Genomic DNA, 17,467 nt, shown 5'->3' with positions numbered 1-17,467 from the left:
TTCCTGCAGTCAGGAATGGCAACTGTCAGATCTGCAGAGAGCACATGGCTGAAGGGAGGTGACATGCTGATTGGCCCCAAGCTCCTTTGCAGGGTTTTCGCCAAAACTATCCTCCAATACCAGGCAGCCCTTCTAGGCACTAGTGTGGGCTCTCGCTGGTTCATGGGGTGAAATGCACTACCATAAACCTGGTGCTAGTTTTTTCATACTGGCACCACAAATGGAGGACACCCTGGGAGTGTGGCATAGTGCCCCTTCTTTCCCAAGCAGCTACTTGTGTCGTCTTGTTTTTTAAATCCCTCCATGATTGATGGTGTAGAAGTGGTTAAATGCCATTCATACGATGCCATCCTGGAGGATGCATGTGCTGGGGTGAACAGAGACTTCCGTTTTGTTTGGAAGGGTCATTCCAGGGACTTCCAGGCAATCGCTTTATTGAGCATTTATCCTGACTTATTTGCTGGGAGATTAGCCCATGTTGGCTACTTAATAAGCAGTCATGCTGGTTTGTTTGTGGGAAAGTTAGAGGATGGTTCAGTCTGCACTATACATTTAAAGCAATACCATAGCACTTTAAATAGTCATGGCTTCCCCTGAGGAATCCTGGCAAGTGTAGTTTGTTAAGGGTGCTGAGAGTTGTTAGGAGACCCCAATCCCCAGAATAGTTTAACAATCAATTCCTCTTCCCAGGGAACTCAGTGAATGGTTAGAAAACAGAGGGGGGGGGCTAGTAATGGAAGGGCAGATTTGGACTTGGGTTTCAGTTGCTGATCTTTATCTTGCACCATTTTAAGGAAAGAAACCACCTCATTCACTGAGCTCTGCTATCTGGTGGACATATGCATTGGGCACTCTAAAGAGAGGTGCAAAGGCCACACCAAATTAACAAGGTATTTATCTCAGGCCTCCAGAATCCAGTTCTGAAAATAACCGAGGTTTTGTAGTATGCGTCTCCCCCAACACATACATCCCAGTGGACACGTGCAGTTTTAGGCAATCTGGGTCTCCCCCAGCTCAACCTTTTTCTGTATTCTTGAGCTTTACTCTCTTCTGTTCAACAAGAAGTCAGCGTCTAGGAATAGATTTCATCTTGCGTCTGTGTGTTGGGGTGGCGGAAGTGGTGGGGGGAGAAGGCTATGAATCAAGGCCTCAGTTCGAGGGACTATTCTTGGCTCGGAAAGCGCGGAGTGAGAGACCACGGATTTCTCTATGGGGGCTGGGCCTCTTCGGTTCTGTCGGACCTTCCTGCTTTGCGTCCCTCCCCCTCCACGCCCGACTTTTACCGACGTGCCGAGGCTACATTCGTGACGGAGAGAAAGAAACCCGCCCGGATCGGAAAGGACAGCGCGGGAGCCAAGTAAATCTCGGCAGGAAATTCCAACGAGGAGCAAAAAAAAGAGGAGCCCCCGGGGTCAGAGAGCCTCGGGCGGTGCTGCTACTGCTGCCACTATTTGGGTCATCCTTTCGCCGATCCGACCCCACCCCACCCAACTCCGGACGGCCCTGGAGCCTCGGGATTTTTCCGAGGAAAGCCCTATGTGTCGTCCCCACGAGACTCCAAGCCCCCCCAAACTGAGCAGGAAGAGTCTAGCAAGGGCCGCTGCTGCGGCTGCCGCCGCCGGAGGGAGGAGCCAGAGGGCGGGGCCGACAGAGAGGGAGCTAGGCAGGAGCTCGAGAATTGAAGAAAGAGACGCGTGAGCGCTTGCCGCGGAGGAGACAAAGGGAGAGCCCGGTACCGCCCGCGTGGAGGCTGCCGCGTCGGGCAATGGGCGAGGCGAAAGGTAGCGGGGACGCCTGACACCGCGCTTCCCTGATAGCGAGTTAAGCGCTCGTAGGCTGTGCCCCCACCCCGGACCGAAGCCTAGGGGATGGCTCTGCCGATTGCCAGAGATGGGGCTCCTACGGGCGATCCCGGATCTCAGCGCTGGAAGTGACGGTGAGGAGGAGAAAGACGAGACCCTGTTTATTGCAGCCCTGCCTGATCAAGGCGAGGAGGCGTCGCCGACCTGCCAGGGCTCCTCCGCGCTCAGATGCCTGGCTTCTTCTGCTCTCTTCTCTCCCCCCCCCTGTGCCCCCCGGCAGAAGGGAAAGCCGCTCGGCCGCCTCTCTACACGTGCAGGTGCCCCTTAGGGTGTCAGCAAATAGGATTGGCCTCCTTGCCCCCGACCGAGGCGACACAAGGAAGACCATCTGAGATTGGCGCTTCATTGCCTCCTGTTGCTTGGGCACCTGGGGACTTGGCATAGCTGGTGAACACGGCAGTGTCACCCGTGGCTAGCAATGGACTTGCTAGGAGGCGATTGGCAGTATGGGGGAGGAACTGAATAACGGGGAGCGGGGGGGGGCTGAGAAAAACCTGGCGCGCTCTCGCCTGCCTGTGTGAACGCGCGCCAATCTCTGCGTTGGGGAGCATATGGTTTGGTGTGTGTGCGCGCACCCGCAAACACCACCCCTTCGCAGCGCAAGCTCGGTAGGTGCATTTAGCACAGGATTGGTGCATCGCATGTTGGCTGGGGCCGCTGTGTTTCCGGGGGACGAGCCCTAAGCATGGATGGTGGGCACTGCCACAGTAGAAACACCGTTCCCAGAGACAGGCACTAGCTCGTGATTCTCAGGAGCAGTTGTGAAAATGAAACAAGGGAGGGGGAGACGCACTTTTCCTAGGCCCAGTTGACTTCCCAGAATGCAGAAAGGCAAGCAGGGATAGGAGGTTGTTTTAGTGTTTGGGGTAGAGGGGGTTAATCTGCCTTCTAGAAGAAGTGACCGGAGATATTCTCCCTTTTTTCAGCTCTAAGGGACAAAAGGGGCACACCATAGCTCAGAGATCAGGCCTATTCTCATTGCCAAATTCTTCTTTCTCCTGTGTTTCTGTGCACCAGCCTATACACAGGGAAGACACTTAGCTAGGGATCTTTAGCTGCTGCCAGTCAGTGTAGGCAATACTGAACTACATGGACCAATGATCTGACTTGGTATAAGGCAGCTTCTTCTGTTCTTAGCCAAGGATTGTTGGTCCTTTTGGTGACATGCAATGACAAAAAAAGATGTCAGTGTTAAACCTGCTCTCTGGGGTTTAATTTATGCCAGAGTTCAGCCCTGGAACTTGCATTCAAGGCCAACGCTGGAACATAGGGAGTAACAATCAAGCCTGGTTTTTAGGCCAGCTTGCAAAGCCGCTCAGGCAGGTGTCAGCCCCAGCCAATTTCTTTTTAGAAATTAAGTGCACCTAGGAGCCTTCTGCTCCTGGATGCCCATTTGAGGAGTGGATGGGTTGTCAGGGTATTGCTTGAGGTGGAGATGCTCTGCACATTCCAGGGGCTTATTTGACTCCACGTGAATCAAAACTGAGCTTTGGCTTAACTTAAGCCTGGGAGTGTGTGTGGTAGGGAAAGGTCTTTCTGCTGAGTGCTTACCTTGAATCTGAGATGCATCAGCTGTTCTCTGTGGTGTCTCTGAGAAAATAACTGAGAGCTTGTTAGTTTCCCATTCCGTTTGGAGCTATGCACACCCTTCCCGGTTGCTGTCAGGGAACCTACTTGCCTGTGTACAAGGGCTATTGGTGTCATCTGCATGGATGAGCAAAGCTGGCATGTGAGGAGAAGTCACTGTGAGAATTGGGGGCTAGCCACCTAAAGGCAGCATCTAGCAGTCATGGTCTGAACATATTCACCATAAAGGTCTCCAGAAGCCGACATGTGTTCTGAACATATGTAGGGAGATGAGCTGGGCAGCGCAGGCCTCATGCCCACAAATGATGAATCTGACTTTGGATTGGCTATGAGGCCCAGTTATCAAGGACCACCAGAGGTTCCAGCTGCAGGTTAGAGCTGTCCCTGTTCTGGATGGATTGATGGGGTTGCTGTCATTGACAGCCTGTGCTTTTAAGGTGGATTAGTCCTTTTGATGCAATGCTACTAACTCCCCCTCTAGCAGCCATAGCCAACACAGCACACCAGTCATTCTGTTCAGCTTCTCATAGATGCCAGCCTTATACTAGGCCAGATTCATGCTGAGGAGTAGTCCTTGCCAAAGTGCTACTAAGTCTTTACTTTGACATTTATTGTCGTGATTTGATGCTGGAATCTGCATCTCAGCACAGACGTAGCTGTTCCCTTTTATTATTATTTTTTTTGGAGGGGGGGCTGGATTCTCAGTGAGCTGTGCACAGTTCCTGTTGGAATTCTCACATCACCAGTTGTAATGCTTTCTGTGCAAAACCATCATAACACACTGAGATGCATATATTTATATCCATCCACATCTCAATTATTAGGGACTTTTAAAAAATCTAAAGGTTATTTGTATGTGAAAATGAGTTACATTTAGAAGAACTATCCTGGTATAGCACAGTGGGGAGGAGAGTCTGGCTGGAGTCCAGAGTGTGTGAGTTCAAATCCCCACTCGTGTCTCCTGGGTGTCAAGGGCCAGCTAAAGATCACCCACAGTGAGTGGCTCAAGGGTTACGTGCCCTGTCACCTGTGCAGCCGTGGGCAAGCTGTGTAGTCCCAAGAGGCCCAATTGCCCCCCAGCTGGCAAGGAAGGTGCTGGATTGTGCAGCTGTGGCAAGCTGAGCAGGCCCTAGCCAGCTGGGGAGGACTAGCCTCAGAGGGAAGCAATGGTAAACCCCCTCTGAATACCGCTTACTATGAACACCCTATTCATAGGGTCGCCATAGGTTGGGATTGACTTGAAGGCAGTCCATCCTGGCCATCTCTGCTGGACAGGATCATTTTGTCACCTGTATGAATGAAAAAAAATCTCTGAGTAGACCATTAAGGCAGGTGCTGGCATTGTCTTGAAAAGACCTCAGTGTGGTCAACACCCCATAGCAGTGTTTTGCTGAGGACTGAGGGATCAGGGTCTAGTAGGGTCACTAAGAACAAATCCCTGTCTACTCCAGCATCCCATTTCTCAAAGTGACTGACTGGGAAGCCTACAAGGAGGACATGAGGTCAAGACTCCTCTCCCACTGTTGCCTCCCAGTAGCTGGTATTCAGAGGCATGTATTGGCCACCTGTTAATGACCATCCATAATTGGAGCTTTTTATCCTGTAGGTCAGTGTGGCATTAATCTTGTTCTGCTCTGTGTTGGGATTGTACTATTCTCATGTACAGCAAAATATTCAGAGAGCTCTAAGTAGCTATGTGACCTCTTGCTTCTGGCCAGCAGCCAACAATCTCACAGAGTCAAGGTTGTTCCAGGTAGAAGTTTGGTACTATGACCTTCTCTTTGTCACAGAGTTCTCTACACTCTGCATTTAAAAAGTGTCTGCAATCCTATACTTCTGAACTCGATTGCATGTGCGCCTTTTGTACAAAAGTTATTCAGGAAAGCTGAATTTTGTGACTTGTATGTACAACTATGCATATCAAAACAGGCACCTGGGTTGAGTCAAAATGGGTAAGATGAAGTAGCCTGTTTCAGATAGCATATTTTAAGGTACCATCAAAGCGAACCAAATTGTCAGTGGTTTTGTTTATTACAATCTCTTCTTTTTTAATTCTCGAGGGAGAGGGGATTTCTGGTAATTTTGCATGATTTGTTCTTCCAACCTATGGTGAGGTACAAAGAGGTATGCATGGCACTATGAACTTTCTCTCTGGCATCTGAATATCCTGAACAGCTTCCACTCTGGCTTTTGAAATTTCCTGAATTTTATCTGTTTATTACAGCTTTCCTCCAAGGAGCTCAGGGCCGTGTACCTTGGCTCCCTGCCATTTTATCTTCACAACAACCCTGTGAGATAGGCTAGGCTAAGAGATAGTAACTGGTCCAAGATCACCTGGTGAGTTTGATGGCTGAGTGGAGATTTGAACCAGGTTTCCCTGGTCCTAGTTTGATACTCTAACCGCTGCACCACTCTTGGTGTCACATGACATTGCCTCCAAGCTTACAAGCCTGCCTTCATGGCATTAAGGGTTAGAAACATGCTTTAAAAAAAGCTGGACTTCAACTTCCTGGGAAGTTGAATTCTGTGCCCATTATATATATCAAATTCCATCTTTGTACAATGTGATCATAAGAGAATTTGCAGCCTTTTCCATGGCTGTTCAGGTACTGTCAGCTTGTGTTGACCCAACCACTCTGCAAATGCTAGGAAATCCTGTTTTTAATTAACAAATTTTGGAAAGAGTTACGGGCTAAAAAAGCTTTGCTTTGTCTTGGGAATCTCCCCTGTTGCTGCCATAGTGGCAGCAGCAAAGTTGTTTTTCCTGAGCTTGCCTCAGCTCAGTGATACTTCCTTGATGGAGCCACCAACTGGGACAAGCAGATTCAAAGAAGGTACAAAAGACATACCCACTCAGTTATGTCTCACAGGGTTGTTTCATTTCATATGTGGATTCAACCACCCACTGGCTTATCCACCTGCTCGACATTTTCTCTTCTAGTTTGCGATTACCACTTCTGAATCTAAAGTTGACACTCTTAATATGATTCTCCCTTTTAATAGTAGTCCTGCATACAGAAAGGTTACATGTTTTTAAAATCACCTTGTCAAAGGCTCAGAAGGTCTATAGCTCGAGCTGTATAGTACACTTCTTTAGCCCTGGTTAAGCCTCAGATGGAATATTTTGGGTTACTGCATTCGAAGATGGATTAGAAAAAAATGGAAGGAACCAGAGGAGCACCACAAAGATGGCAAAAGGGTGCATTCAAACATAAAACTGTTTTATTATAGCACCATTATGGGGAAGACATAAAGAAATGGCTGAACTCTTTTAAGTCCAGTAAACTCTGAAATTTCACCACTTATCTGTGGTGTATCTTGAACTGTATGCAGATTTATGTTTGAGGGTGTTGGTTTGCTCCTCTCTTATTATGTATGATAGATGGGCAGAAGGTAGTGGTCAACTTCTGATAGCACACTCAGTGCTTGTGGGGATTCTTACAAATATGCTTGACCTTGATCTGATCCAGCAAGCTCTCTGATCTGCTGTTCTCAAGCAAGAGAGCATATTCAGGAACACAGCTTGGTTGTACCTTAGCTGTTAAAAGATCCTGATCATCCAACTCTTGTTTCGTACATTTAAAACACATGAGTTGACAGAACACAGGAATTCCAGTTAAAGTGAAGTAGATCCAGAATAAATCCAGCCCATCTCTTCAGTCTGGTGTGGATGGCTTGGCCTCTGATGATCAGAAGGTTGTTATAGTTAACCGGTAATGAAGGCTTGTGGGGGTTGGGGTGGAGGGGAGATCCTTCACCTTAGATATATCTTATTTCTTCATGCCTTGAAGTGATGGAGAATATTGGTTTGTTGTGCTTGAGGTGCCAGCAGAAGTTAGATACTTTTGGAGTCTCATGAGTCGGGCAATGGGGCTGGCTCTGTTTTGCAGAAGCTGCTGTTAGTATTCCTGAGTATATGACATGCCCTAGACCAGTTGGTCATGGAACTGACCAGAGGGACGGCAACCCTGGACTTAATCCTCAGTGGGGACCGGGACCTGGTGCGAGATGTAAGTGTTGTTGAACCGATTGGGAGCAGTGACCACAGTGCTATTAAATTAAACATACATCTACCTGTGTGAGTTTCTGCAAGACCTGCTCCCTGCATTTCTGGCTGATTTCCACCTGGCCTGGAAGGGTGGGGCCCTGTCTCTCTCCAGCTACAAAAGCAGCAACTGCTGAAGGGGCCAGAGACCATCTACCTGTGTGAGTTTCTGCAAGACCTGCTCCCTGCATTTCTGGCTGATTTCCACCTGGCCTGGAAGGGCGGGGCCCTGTCTCTCTCCAGCTACAAAAGCAGCAACTGCTGAAGGGGCCAGAGACCATGTGTGTGTATGTGTGCGTGAACCTGCTGCTTGGGATGTCTATAGACTACTGGGGTTTTGTTTTGTATTATATGTTATATTTTACTCTATGTTATATTTTAGTCTATGTACGCCGCCTAGAGTGGCCGTTAATTCGGCCAGATAGGCGGCCTAGAAATAAAATTTTATTATTATTATTATTATTATGTAACTGGCCAATTGCCAAGAAAATCCAACACGGTCACATTTGACTTCAAAAGAGGAAACTTCACAAAAATGAGGGGATTGGTAAAAAGAAAGCTGAAAAACAAAGTCCAGAGGGTCACATCACTCGAAAATGCTTGGAAGTTGTTTAAAAACACTATATTAGAAGCTCAACTGGAGTGCATACCGCAGATCAGAAAAGGTAACGCCAGGGCCAAGAAGATGCCAGCATGGTTAACGAGCAAAGTCAAGGAAGCTCTTAGAGGCAAAAAGTCTTCCTTCAAAAAATGGAAGTCTTGTCCGAATGAAGAAAATAAAAAAGAACATAAACTCTGGCAAAAGAAATGCAAGAAGACAATAAGGGATGCTAAAAAAGAATTTGAGGAGCACATTGCTAAGAACATAAAAACCAACAACAAAAAATTCTATAAATACATTCAAAGCAGGAGACCATCTAGGGAGACGATTGGACCCTTGGATGATATGGGAGTCAAAGGTGTACTAAAGAACGATGAGATTGCAGAGAAGCTAAATGAATTCTTTGCATCTGTCTTCACAGTGGAAGATATAGGGCAGATCCCTGAACCTGAACTAACATTTGCAGGAAGGGATTCTGAGGAACTGAGACAAATAGTGGTAACGAGAGAGGAAGTTCTAAGCTTAATGGACAATATAAAAACTGACAAATCACCAGGACCGGATGGCATCCACCCGAGAGTTCTCAAAGAACTCAAATGTGAAATTGCTGATCTGCTAACTAAAATATGTAACTTGTCCCTTGGGTCCTCCTCCGTGCCTGAGGACTGGAAAGTGGCAAATGTAATGCCAATCTTCAAAAAGGGATCCAGAGGGGATCCTGGAAATTACAGGCCAGTTAACTTAACTTCTGTCCCTGGAAAACTGGTAGAAAGTATTATTAAAGCTAGATTAACTAAGCACATAGAAGAACAAGCCTTGCTGAAGCAGAGCCAGCATGGCTTCTGCAAGGGAAAGTCCTGTCTCAGTAACCTATTAGAATTCTTTGAGAGTGTCAACAAGCATATAGATAGAGGTGATCCAGTGGACATAGTGTACTTAGACTTTCAAAAAGCGTTTGACAAGGTACCTCACCAAAGGCTTCTGAGGAAGCTTAGCAGTCATGGAATAAGAGGAGAGGTCCTCTTGTGGATAAGGAATTGGTTAAGAAGCAGAAAGCAGAGAGCAGGAATAAACGGACAGTTCTCCCAATGGAGGGCTGTAGAAAGTGGAGTCCCTCAAGGATCGGTATTGGGACCTGTACTTTTCAACTTGTTCATTAATGACCTAGAATTAGGAGTGAGCAGTGAAGTGGCCAAGTTTGCTGACGACACTAAATTGTTCAGGGTTGTTAAAACAAAAAGGGATTGCGAAGAGCTCCAAAAAGACCTCTCCAAACTGAGTGAATGGGCAGAAAAATGGCAAATGCAATTCAATATAAACAAGTGTAAAATTATGCATATTGGAGCAAAAAATCTGAATTTCACATATACGCTCATGGGGTCTGAACTGGCGGTGACCGACCAGGAGAGAGACCTCGGGGTTGTAGTGGACAGCACGATGAAAATGTCGACCCAGTGTGCGGCAGCTGTGAAAAAGGCAAATTCCATGCTAGCGATAATTAGGAAAGGTATTGAAAATAAAACAGCCGATATCATAATGCCGTTGTATAAATCTATGGTGCGGCCACATTTGGAATACTGTGTACAGTTCTGCTCGCCTCATCTCAAAAAGGATATTATAGAGTTGGAAAAGGTTCAGAAGAGGGCAACCAGAATGATCAAGGGGATGGAGCGACTCCCTTACGAGGAAAGGTTGGAGCATTTGGGACTTTTTAGTTTAGAGAAAAGGCGGGTCAGAGGAGACATGGTAGAAGTGTATAAAATTATGCATGGCATTGAGAAAGTGGATAGAGAAAAGTTCTTCTCCCTCTCTCATAATACTAGAACTCGTGGACATTCAAAGAAGCTGAATGTTGGAAGATTCAGGACAGACAAAAGGAAGTACTTCTTTACTCAGCGCATAGTTAAACTATGGAATTTGCTCCCACAAGATGCAGTAATGGCCACCAGCTTGGATGGCTTTAAAAGAAGATTAGACAAATTCATGGAGGACAGGGCTATCAATGGCTACTAGCTGTGATGGCTCTGCTCTGCCACCCTAGTCAGAGGCAGCATGCTTCTGAAAACCAGTTGCTGGAAGCCTCAGGAGGGGAGAGTGTTCTTGCACTCGGGTCCTGCTTGCGGGCTTCCCCCAGGCACCTGGTTGGCCACTGTGAGAACAGGATGCTGGACTAGATGGGCCACTGGCCTGATCCAGCAGGCTCTTCTTATGTTCTTATGTTCTTATTAGTATAGTTTGTCAGAAAGATTGAATAATATATAGGTACCATTAAATTTTTGCAAGCTTTGGTGGTACTATGAGAGGCCGTTATGTGAATGGGGTTCACAGAGGTGTCTATTTTTCAAGCCTTTCCTGAGTTAAGAATCCCACAGTAGTGCTGTCAAGGGTGTATACTAGCCCAAGGTGGGGAACTTCAGGCTGGGAGGCTGCATGCAGCCTTCCAGGCCTCCCTCTGGCCCTCGGCTGCACCCCCTGTCCCTAGGCCATATCCCTGGCTGCCCTGCTCAAAGGCTTTTGCTTAGCTGGAATGTGCCCTTGAACTATGATAATGCCTCTTGTTTGTCTGGATGGAGAAGTAGGTAGGGCTGTGTGTGCGCGCGGATGCGTATAGAAATCTTTGGCTTTTGTATGGCTAGAATGTAGCCTACTGGGTACACAAGTAAGAATCAAATTCATAGCTCCACCCACTTTTGCCTCTGACCCCACCCACCACTTGTATGCTGTCTCTCTCCCACACAAACACATTCTCCACCCCTGTCCTACCCTGTTCAGTAGTATGTTCAAGAGGCTGGGGTGTGCCCTTGGGATATTAAAATTAGAAGTCCAGTGATACCATCCCTAATGCTTTAGTTCACAGATAACTCGTAGCTTTGCAGTGTATGTGCTGGAGGAATTCTCCATTTGGAGGGTGATTGTGTTCTCCTGAAATGTAGTCTGAGGAGCAATCAATTTCTGAAACATCCTGACAATAGTGCACATACTTACTGAGGAGTGTGTTAACAAGACACCAAAACTAACAGCAACGAAGGATGAAGATGGTGAGGTGTGAATGGAGGCGGAACTGATAGTGGGGCCTTTACCTGATGGAAGGGTCAAAGATCAGTTTTAGCACAAGGTATTCTGCCTCACGGTTATGGGTTACTAAGCTACACTGGAAACAACTCCCATGTTAGGAACGGGAAGTTGACGGTCAATGTCCATTTTCTAGGAGGGACAAGGGGAAATGAACCAAATGCATCTTGGCAACTTTGTGTGATATGCCATGTGGAAAGCAGTCTCTTGAGCGGTGAAGCTGTGACATGTGTGGGTGGGAGGCTTCTGTGATGGTTACTGGGACCAGATGAGTGCCTTTGGGCTGCCAGTGCCATCAGGAGGAAATGTGAGGTAGTGCTTTGGCACTTGAGCTTTGCTGTTCTCTTGGCAGAATGTGATCTTTTGTGCTCAGTAGTTTCCTGAAGTCCCCTTTTCCCTGCTGCAGCAGTTGCACGTGAGTTTCAGTTCTCTGGAGCTCTGTCATCTTGGTGGAAATAGCTAGGGTGATGGGGGGCCCATGGGCTTGGCTGTAATCTGTGTGAGGAAGCATGAAGATCACATGCTGGTCTAGTCTTTGTGCACAGTGTTTGCATGTGTTTGAGCACATGTGATGGTGGGTGTGGGGGCAGCACTGTAGCTGCGTGGAATTGGGTGGCTGTAGCTAGGTGCTTGCCCACTTGATGGGTGCTGGCTTAAATTACTGAAGCAACTAGAATGTTTGGTCGGAGACTGTACAGTATGCCCAGATTAGGAAAAAGCTTTCCTCTTCTCTTTCCACTTGCTTGAAAATGCAGCCAATGGTAAATAGAGCTCATGTGTCTTGGGGGAGGGCGGTATTTGCATCTAGAGACTGACTGTACTCCCCTCCGTGGACTGTCACTGCTCATGTTAACTGGGAAAGGGTTTAGAACACAGAGAATGTGTTCTGCAAAAAAAGCAATTGTTTATCCCCCCCCCCTTACACTCAATGGCATTTCTGTCTGTTTGCAGAGAAAAAGCATCTGTCAGCACTGCTGTTGGCTCCCCAAAGCCCTGACCCAGCAATGGGAAGAAGTTGGGCTGGGTGCTGGTGTTACTGGTCGTGTTTACCCAAGTATCCAAGAACTCAGGAATTTGAAGAAGAAAGCAGAGGCCATGCCCATGAGCCTTCCCAGCACTCGCCTTTCCTCCGTTGGGCTCCTTTAGGGGCAAGAACTCCCCCCTCTCCGTGAAAGGCCCAAGTCTCTCCCTGCATCCAGCCAACCACTTCCAGGACGGCTGCGGAGTGCGTGCAGGAGGCTGCATGATCAGAAAGGGCTGAGCTGCTGCAGCCCACTGGCCTTTGTTGTTCCAGTTCCATTGCTTGGACTGAAGTAGGGCCCAGTGGTGGTGCCTGGATTGTACTGTGGCTAAAAGAGGGGCCCATGCTGTTCCTGGAAAAGGTGAGACAATATGGACAAGGGAAGCAGAGGGGAGGTTTATGATCCCATCAACATGACTGGGCAGAGTCAAAGGAAGCAGAGACAAGCTCATCCACAGAACTAAGCCTGGTTCCTGCCTCTTTGCAGAAGACCCGAGACAGGAAGAGACAAAGAGAGCTCCTACCCTCCACCCTGACTTCCCACCCAGCTGGAACTGAGGAAGGTCCTCGGTTTCAAAACCAGTCGGGAGAAACCCCTGGGGCCCTCCGCTAGTCCTCTGGAGTGAAGATGGTGATGTCCCACGGCACCTACACCTTCCTCACCTGCTTTGCTGGCTTCTGGCTTATCTGGGGCCTCATTGTGTTGCTATGTTGCTTCTGCAGCTACCTGCGGCGGCGCATGAAACGGCGGCAGGAGGAGCGGCTGCGGGAGCAGCACCTGCGCACTCTGGAGATGGAGCCCCTGCACTATGAGGGTTATGGGGGCCCTGCCTACGGGGGTTCTGGCTATGGAGGTGGTTACATCAGGAGCCCACCGGGCATTGCTGTGCCGCACCGGCTCCGCATTGAGGCCCATCGCCCTCACCTCCCACCCCCAAGGCCGTGGAGCTGCAGGCATGGTAAGGGCACCAAAAGAGGATTTAGCACACTGTTGATACTGAATGTGACAATGGTTGGGAGGAGAGTTACTTCTACAGACAGATGACTATCCAGGGATGGGGAGCTGGCTTGAAATCTGAGAAAGCCAAAGCTGCCACCAGCAGGCTAAAAAATTTAAGCCTCCTGGTCAAGCTCTTATTCATCCATGTCCTGTGGTGTTTCAACTCACATGAAGGGAATGACCCTTAATTGTTTGTATATCAGTTCTTTCAGATAGTGGTGGGTAGTGGCTCAGGATGCTTCTTGAGGAAGAAGTTAGGGCCAGAAGTCCCATTCCAGTGAAATGTAACCATGGTCTTCCTCCAGCCCTTGCTCCCATTTGTGGATGTAGTCAGTTCCTGGGTTATGACAACAGAGCAGCCTTTCCCAACCTTCACCTCCCCGGCGTTGCTGGACTACAGTTCCCGTAATTCCTGACCATTGGCCATGCTGGCTGGGGCTCATGGGAGTTGTAGTCCAGTAACATCCGGGGACCCAAAGGTTGGGAAAGGCTGCAACAGAGCTTATATTTCTTATCACTAGGGAAGTGAGAGCAGATTATTACCTAGGGACCCAAGAAGACACCTATGATGGGGACAACTCTCTTACCTGTGTCATTTCCCTGCACTCAGTACCTGTGATTGCTTTGCTTGCAGAGCCAGATCCATCCAAGCCCCCATGCTATGAAGAAGCAGTGCTGATGGCTGAGCCTCCCCCACCTTACAGTGAAGTACTGACGGACACACGTGGCTTGTACCGCAAGATTAACACCCCCTTCCTGAGCCATGAGCAGCCAGAGAAGCAGGAACAGCCGCCAAGCTATAAGCCCCTCTTCCTGGACCGGGGCTACGGCTCAGCCCTTCACCTGCCAAGCTCAGCCAGCCGGGGGCCCCCCACTTGCACCAATCTCTACTTGGAGTCTGAGCACTCGCAACGCATCTTTCCAAGCTGGACAGACTCAGAACTCAGCACCAGTGACAGCTATGAGCCTGGGCCCTGGCATCTGCCTGTCTCAATGCCTTTGTTTGGCAGGACTACGGCAGTTTAGCCGTGCCATGCCACAGCGCATGTGGGATGGTGGCTGTTGCACAGAAGTTGGATCCTGGCAGCCTGTTCTCTTGGCCTGTGGGAGCCACCAAGTCCCTTAGTCCGAGCCTTCCAGCCATGGCCATGGGCCTTCACAGTGCAAAGTTCCCAGTTGCTATTGACCTCCTGGCCAGGGTGAGATTGGGGCTGGTCTCCCCATCTCACCCATTTCCCTTTTCCTGGGCCCGCTGTAGGCTCTGTTGGTGCTGACTGCAAGGGGGCCTTTGGCTTGGCCTAAACTTTGTTTCCTATTTTTTGTTTGTTACATTTTGACAATAATAAAGTTTGTGGAACCTGATTTATTACAAACCTGTTGCCGGGTGGTTGATGAATCCATGCTCAAAAAGGGTGTGTGTTCTGTGTTTTTCAAGAGTGCCACATATACAGTGGTAGGAAGTTAAGCAACCCCATTCCTCAATAATCCCACAGATTATGGGATGGAGTGCCCAGCTTCCTACTGCAAAAAAGCATGTTCCAGGAATACATTCCTTTTTTTACCAGCTCCATCTAGTGGTTCTTTCTCCATCTCAGGCTGAGACTTCAGGTAGGACCCATCACTGACTGCATATTGATGTTCAGAACCATTCCTCTGTGTATAATAATAACCCATTAGCTTTCATAGCTCTTAATAGCTGCAGAGTCAAAGGGGCTACACCCCCCCCAAACAAACACAAAACAAAAGGCAGGCAGGCCTTGTTCCCAATGTGTTTTTGTATATGTGTGGAATGTACCCACCCAACTACCCCCAGGGTTTTGTGTTCCTTCACTAATCTCCCCTTTAAAAAAAACCACTATGTACTGCAAAGGCAGCTGCCCTGCTTGGAACCAATTTATTTATTAACATACATAAGCACATTGCTGTTACAGAAGTTGTGCTTTCAAAAAAACAATTACGGTACGTGAGAGAAAGGAAACCAAGCATGGAATGGAAGAGGAAAGAGGTTGGGGGAAGAGGAAAGAGTGGAGTGGGGAGCCCACCCAGAATCTCCCCTTGTCCCAGGCTCTCAGGGCAAACAAAGGCCTAAGGAGAAGGGTCTGAAATGGGCTGGTTCTGAAACACAGGGCCACGGAGCTGAACTCAGGGTAGGGGCAGTTCCTTGCTGCTAATTCCTGCTGGAGCCCAGAGCTGGACATGGGGCTCTGCTTGCTTCCCTGGGTATCAAGTGTGTTGGGGACCAAATGAAGAAGGTGGAAGATGGGAGCCAGAGCCTTGCCCACACTGGGCCATTTTATTGCCATATTTTATTTTAAATTCGTGCAAAATACTCACAACTCTGGGCAGAGTCTGAGAGGAGGAGGAGGAAGGGCCCCTCCCCATCCACCCCCAAGAGCAGCACTCGTAGGAGATTAACCCAGATGGCATAAATGGCATAGGGGGTGGGGGAATCAGAAAAAACCCAATGGGCAGAGGCAACAGGGAAAGGATCTGCAGGGAAGCTACCAACAAAGAGGGGACCAGGCAGATTTACACGTTTCCTATTTGACAACATTAGAAAAAGAAAGAGAGAGAGAGAGCGCTGGAAAAAGTTACCCCGGAGTACCACGGAGAATATCCTATCTGGCTGGGGCACAATCTGAGGCCTTAGACCGCAGGGCTACAATACGGAGCAAGCAGGCACCAGGCCCTCACTGCGGCTGCTCCAGGCTTGCACCTGCTGGGCTTGCTGGGTGCAGGATACAGGAGTTGGACATGGGAGCTGGCCTTAAACGCTGCCCCCAAAGTTCTCCTCATCTTCTGGCACTGGGTCAGCATCCCAACAGGTGATATCAATCTCTGTGGGTGAAATCAAATGTATTAGCTGTGAGTGAGGGTGGCTGTTTGCCCAGGCCAACCCCCTGAAAGGGAAGTGACCAAGGCTTGCACTTCCAGGGGTACCCAGAAGATGCAGTGTGGTACGAAGGAGTGCAAAGACAGGCCCTCTCCCACACATGAATCCCTGGCCCTCACCTGGGGGCTTATTGTAGAATACTGGAGGAGGAGCTTTAGCAGATGGTTCCTCTGATTGGTTAAAGTCTTCATCTTGTGATTGGCTGAAATAACCCTCACTGGTCTGGAAGAGAAAACAAAAACACTGCATGTTATGGGCTTTGGAAGTTGTTCTTATCCCTTTAACTCCCAATTAATTAACCCAGTGTAGTGATTGCTTTCTGGTTTTGAACTCTCAATCACTAATGCCTGAGGAGTAGACTGTTCAAGTCACTCATAAGCACGTACATGCATGAAAGGATGGTAAAAAAGTTCCAACTATATGGAACATACACAATCAAAAGACTGCAGTGTGGTATAACAACAACAACAACAACAATAATAATAGGTCAGCCATTACTGCTCCAGCAGCAGGGTGAGAAGAAGTATTTTGCGCGCATGCGCATTGGCAAACATGACCCATGCTTTTGAAGGCAGGGCAGGGAGCTCAGGCAAATGTGCCTTGGGACCATGGCAGCCTGAGTAACCTCCTCACCTGCGTACTTTCCTTTTGGGCTGTCTCCCCGTTGGTGAGCAGCTGGGATTCTTGGTGCACCCCAGAGGCTTCCTGCAGGGCATGCTGATAGCTGAGTGTCATCTGGTGCAGCCCCTCAATCGCAATTATGCTTGCCGGCTCTTCCTCCTGCTCTGCATCACAAAAGGTGGCTGGGGGTTCAGGCAGGTCATTGAAGTTCAACAGGTTATCTTCAAGAAGGTTTGCAGAGGATGGAGGCTCTGGTGCCCCTGGGGGGGGCTCCACCTCAATCAGCATTGGGGCAGCCATGGGAGGCCCATCATGAAGGTCCCACGGGGCTGGGGTGGGTGGCCCACCCTGGAGCTCCCAGGCATCAGGAGGGGTGGGTTCCACAGCAGTGCTGTCATTCTGCCAGAGGTCAAGGATGTTCTCTGATGGGGGGGCAGGTGGCTGGGAGAACCCAAAGGCCTCCCCCAGATCCAGGGCACCTTCACTCGGCATGGGCAGTGAGGCTGCTGAGAACAGAGGCTCTTCTTTGGGAGGTGGGGCTTCTGGGAACAGAGGCTCCTCTTTGGACTCTGGAAGCACCAGGTCTTCAGTGCGGCCAGCCTCGCCTTGCTGTGGCTCTGTCCAGTCAACTCCCTGCCAGGCTGTTGCCCCAGGAGGCTCATCGGTCTTCTCCATTGGCTGCTCCACACTGGGAGGAGCCCAGCTCATAGCCGATGCCACTGCTATCTCCTCGCTGCTTGGACTGGAGGAATCTGCAACAGGGAG

The 17,467-nt window shown here is 49.0% G+C and overlaps 2 protein-coding genes across 6 annotated transcripts in view; one reads left to right on the top strand and one right to left on the bottom strand.

The window, feature by feature from the left end:
* The first annotated feature begins 1,171 nt into the window (after window positions 1-1,171).
* On the top strand, window positions 1,172-14,561 carry PRR7 (proline rich 7, synaptic). 2 transcript variants are annotated; one of them, XM_061617634.1, is made up of 4 exons: window positions 1,173-1,936; window positions 12,119-12,549; window positions 12,912-13,147; window positions 13,823-14,561. In XM_061617634.1, the coding sequence occupies exons 3-4, from the start codon at window positions 12,928-12,930 to the stop codon at window positions 14,212-14,214; spliced, it is 612 nt and encodes a 203-aa protein (XP_061473618.1). In that variant the 5' UTR covers window positions 1,173-1,936; window positions 12,119-12,549; window positions 12,912-12,927; the 3' UTR covers window positions 14,215-14,561. The 2 variants fall into 2 exon arrangements, with proteins under 2 accessions (XP_061473617.1, XP_061473618.1); XM_061617633.1 differs by having other exon boundaries at window positions 1,172-1,936; window positions 12,119-13,147.
* A 508-nt stretch (window positions 14,562-15,069) lies between these two features.
* The window catches only part of DBN1 (drebrin 1), a 40,082-nt gene continuing 37,684 nt past the window's right edge, over window positions 15,070-17,467 (bottom strand). For all 4 annotated transcript variants that reach the window (XM_061617628.1, XM_061617629.1, XM_061617630.1 and 1 more), the window contains 3 exons: window positions 16,715-17,454; window positions 16,201-16,303; window positions 15,070-16,026 (listed from right to left, as the gene is read on the bottom strand). In XM_061617628.1, the coding sequence (XP_061473612.1) occupies window positions 15,956-16,026; window positions 16,201-16,303; window positions 16,715-17,454 (914 nt within the window). In that variant the 3' untranslated portion in view covers window positions 15,070-15,955. The remainder of the gene's footprint in view (window positions 16,027-16,200; window positions 16,304-16,714; window positions 17,455-17,467) is intronic.

This window comes from Rhineura floridana, chromosome 3 (genome assembly GCF_030035675.1).
Source record: "Rhineura floridana isolate rRhiFlo1 chromosome 3, rRhiFlo1.hap2, whole genome shotgun sequence".
Lineage (NCBI taxonomy): Eukaryota > Metazoa > Chordata > Lepidosauria > Squamata > Rhineuridae > Rhineura > Rhineura floridana.
The sequence above is the reverse complement of the archived record's forward strand: the minus strand, read 5'-3'. Positions and strand labels throughout refer to the sequence as shown.

What these genes read in the sequence shown, in the direction of transcription:
- PRR7 (XM_061617633.1), top strand. Translation starts at nt 12,817, where the DNA reads ATGGTGATGTCCCACGGCACCTACACCTTCCTCACCTGCTTTGCTGGC. An exon ending in GCCGTGGAGCTGCAGGCATG is followed by an intron (nt 13,148 to 13,822) that starts GTAAGGGCACCA and finishes CTTTGCTTGCAG; the next exon opens with AGCCAGATCCATCCAAGCCC.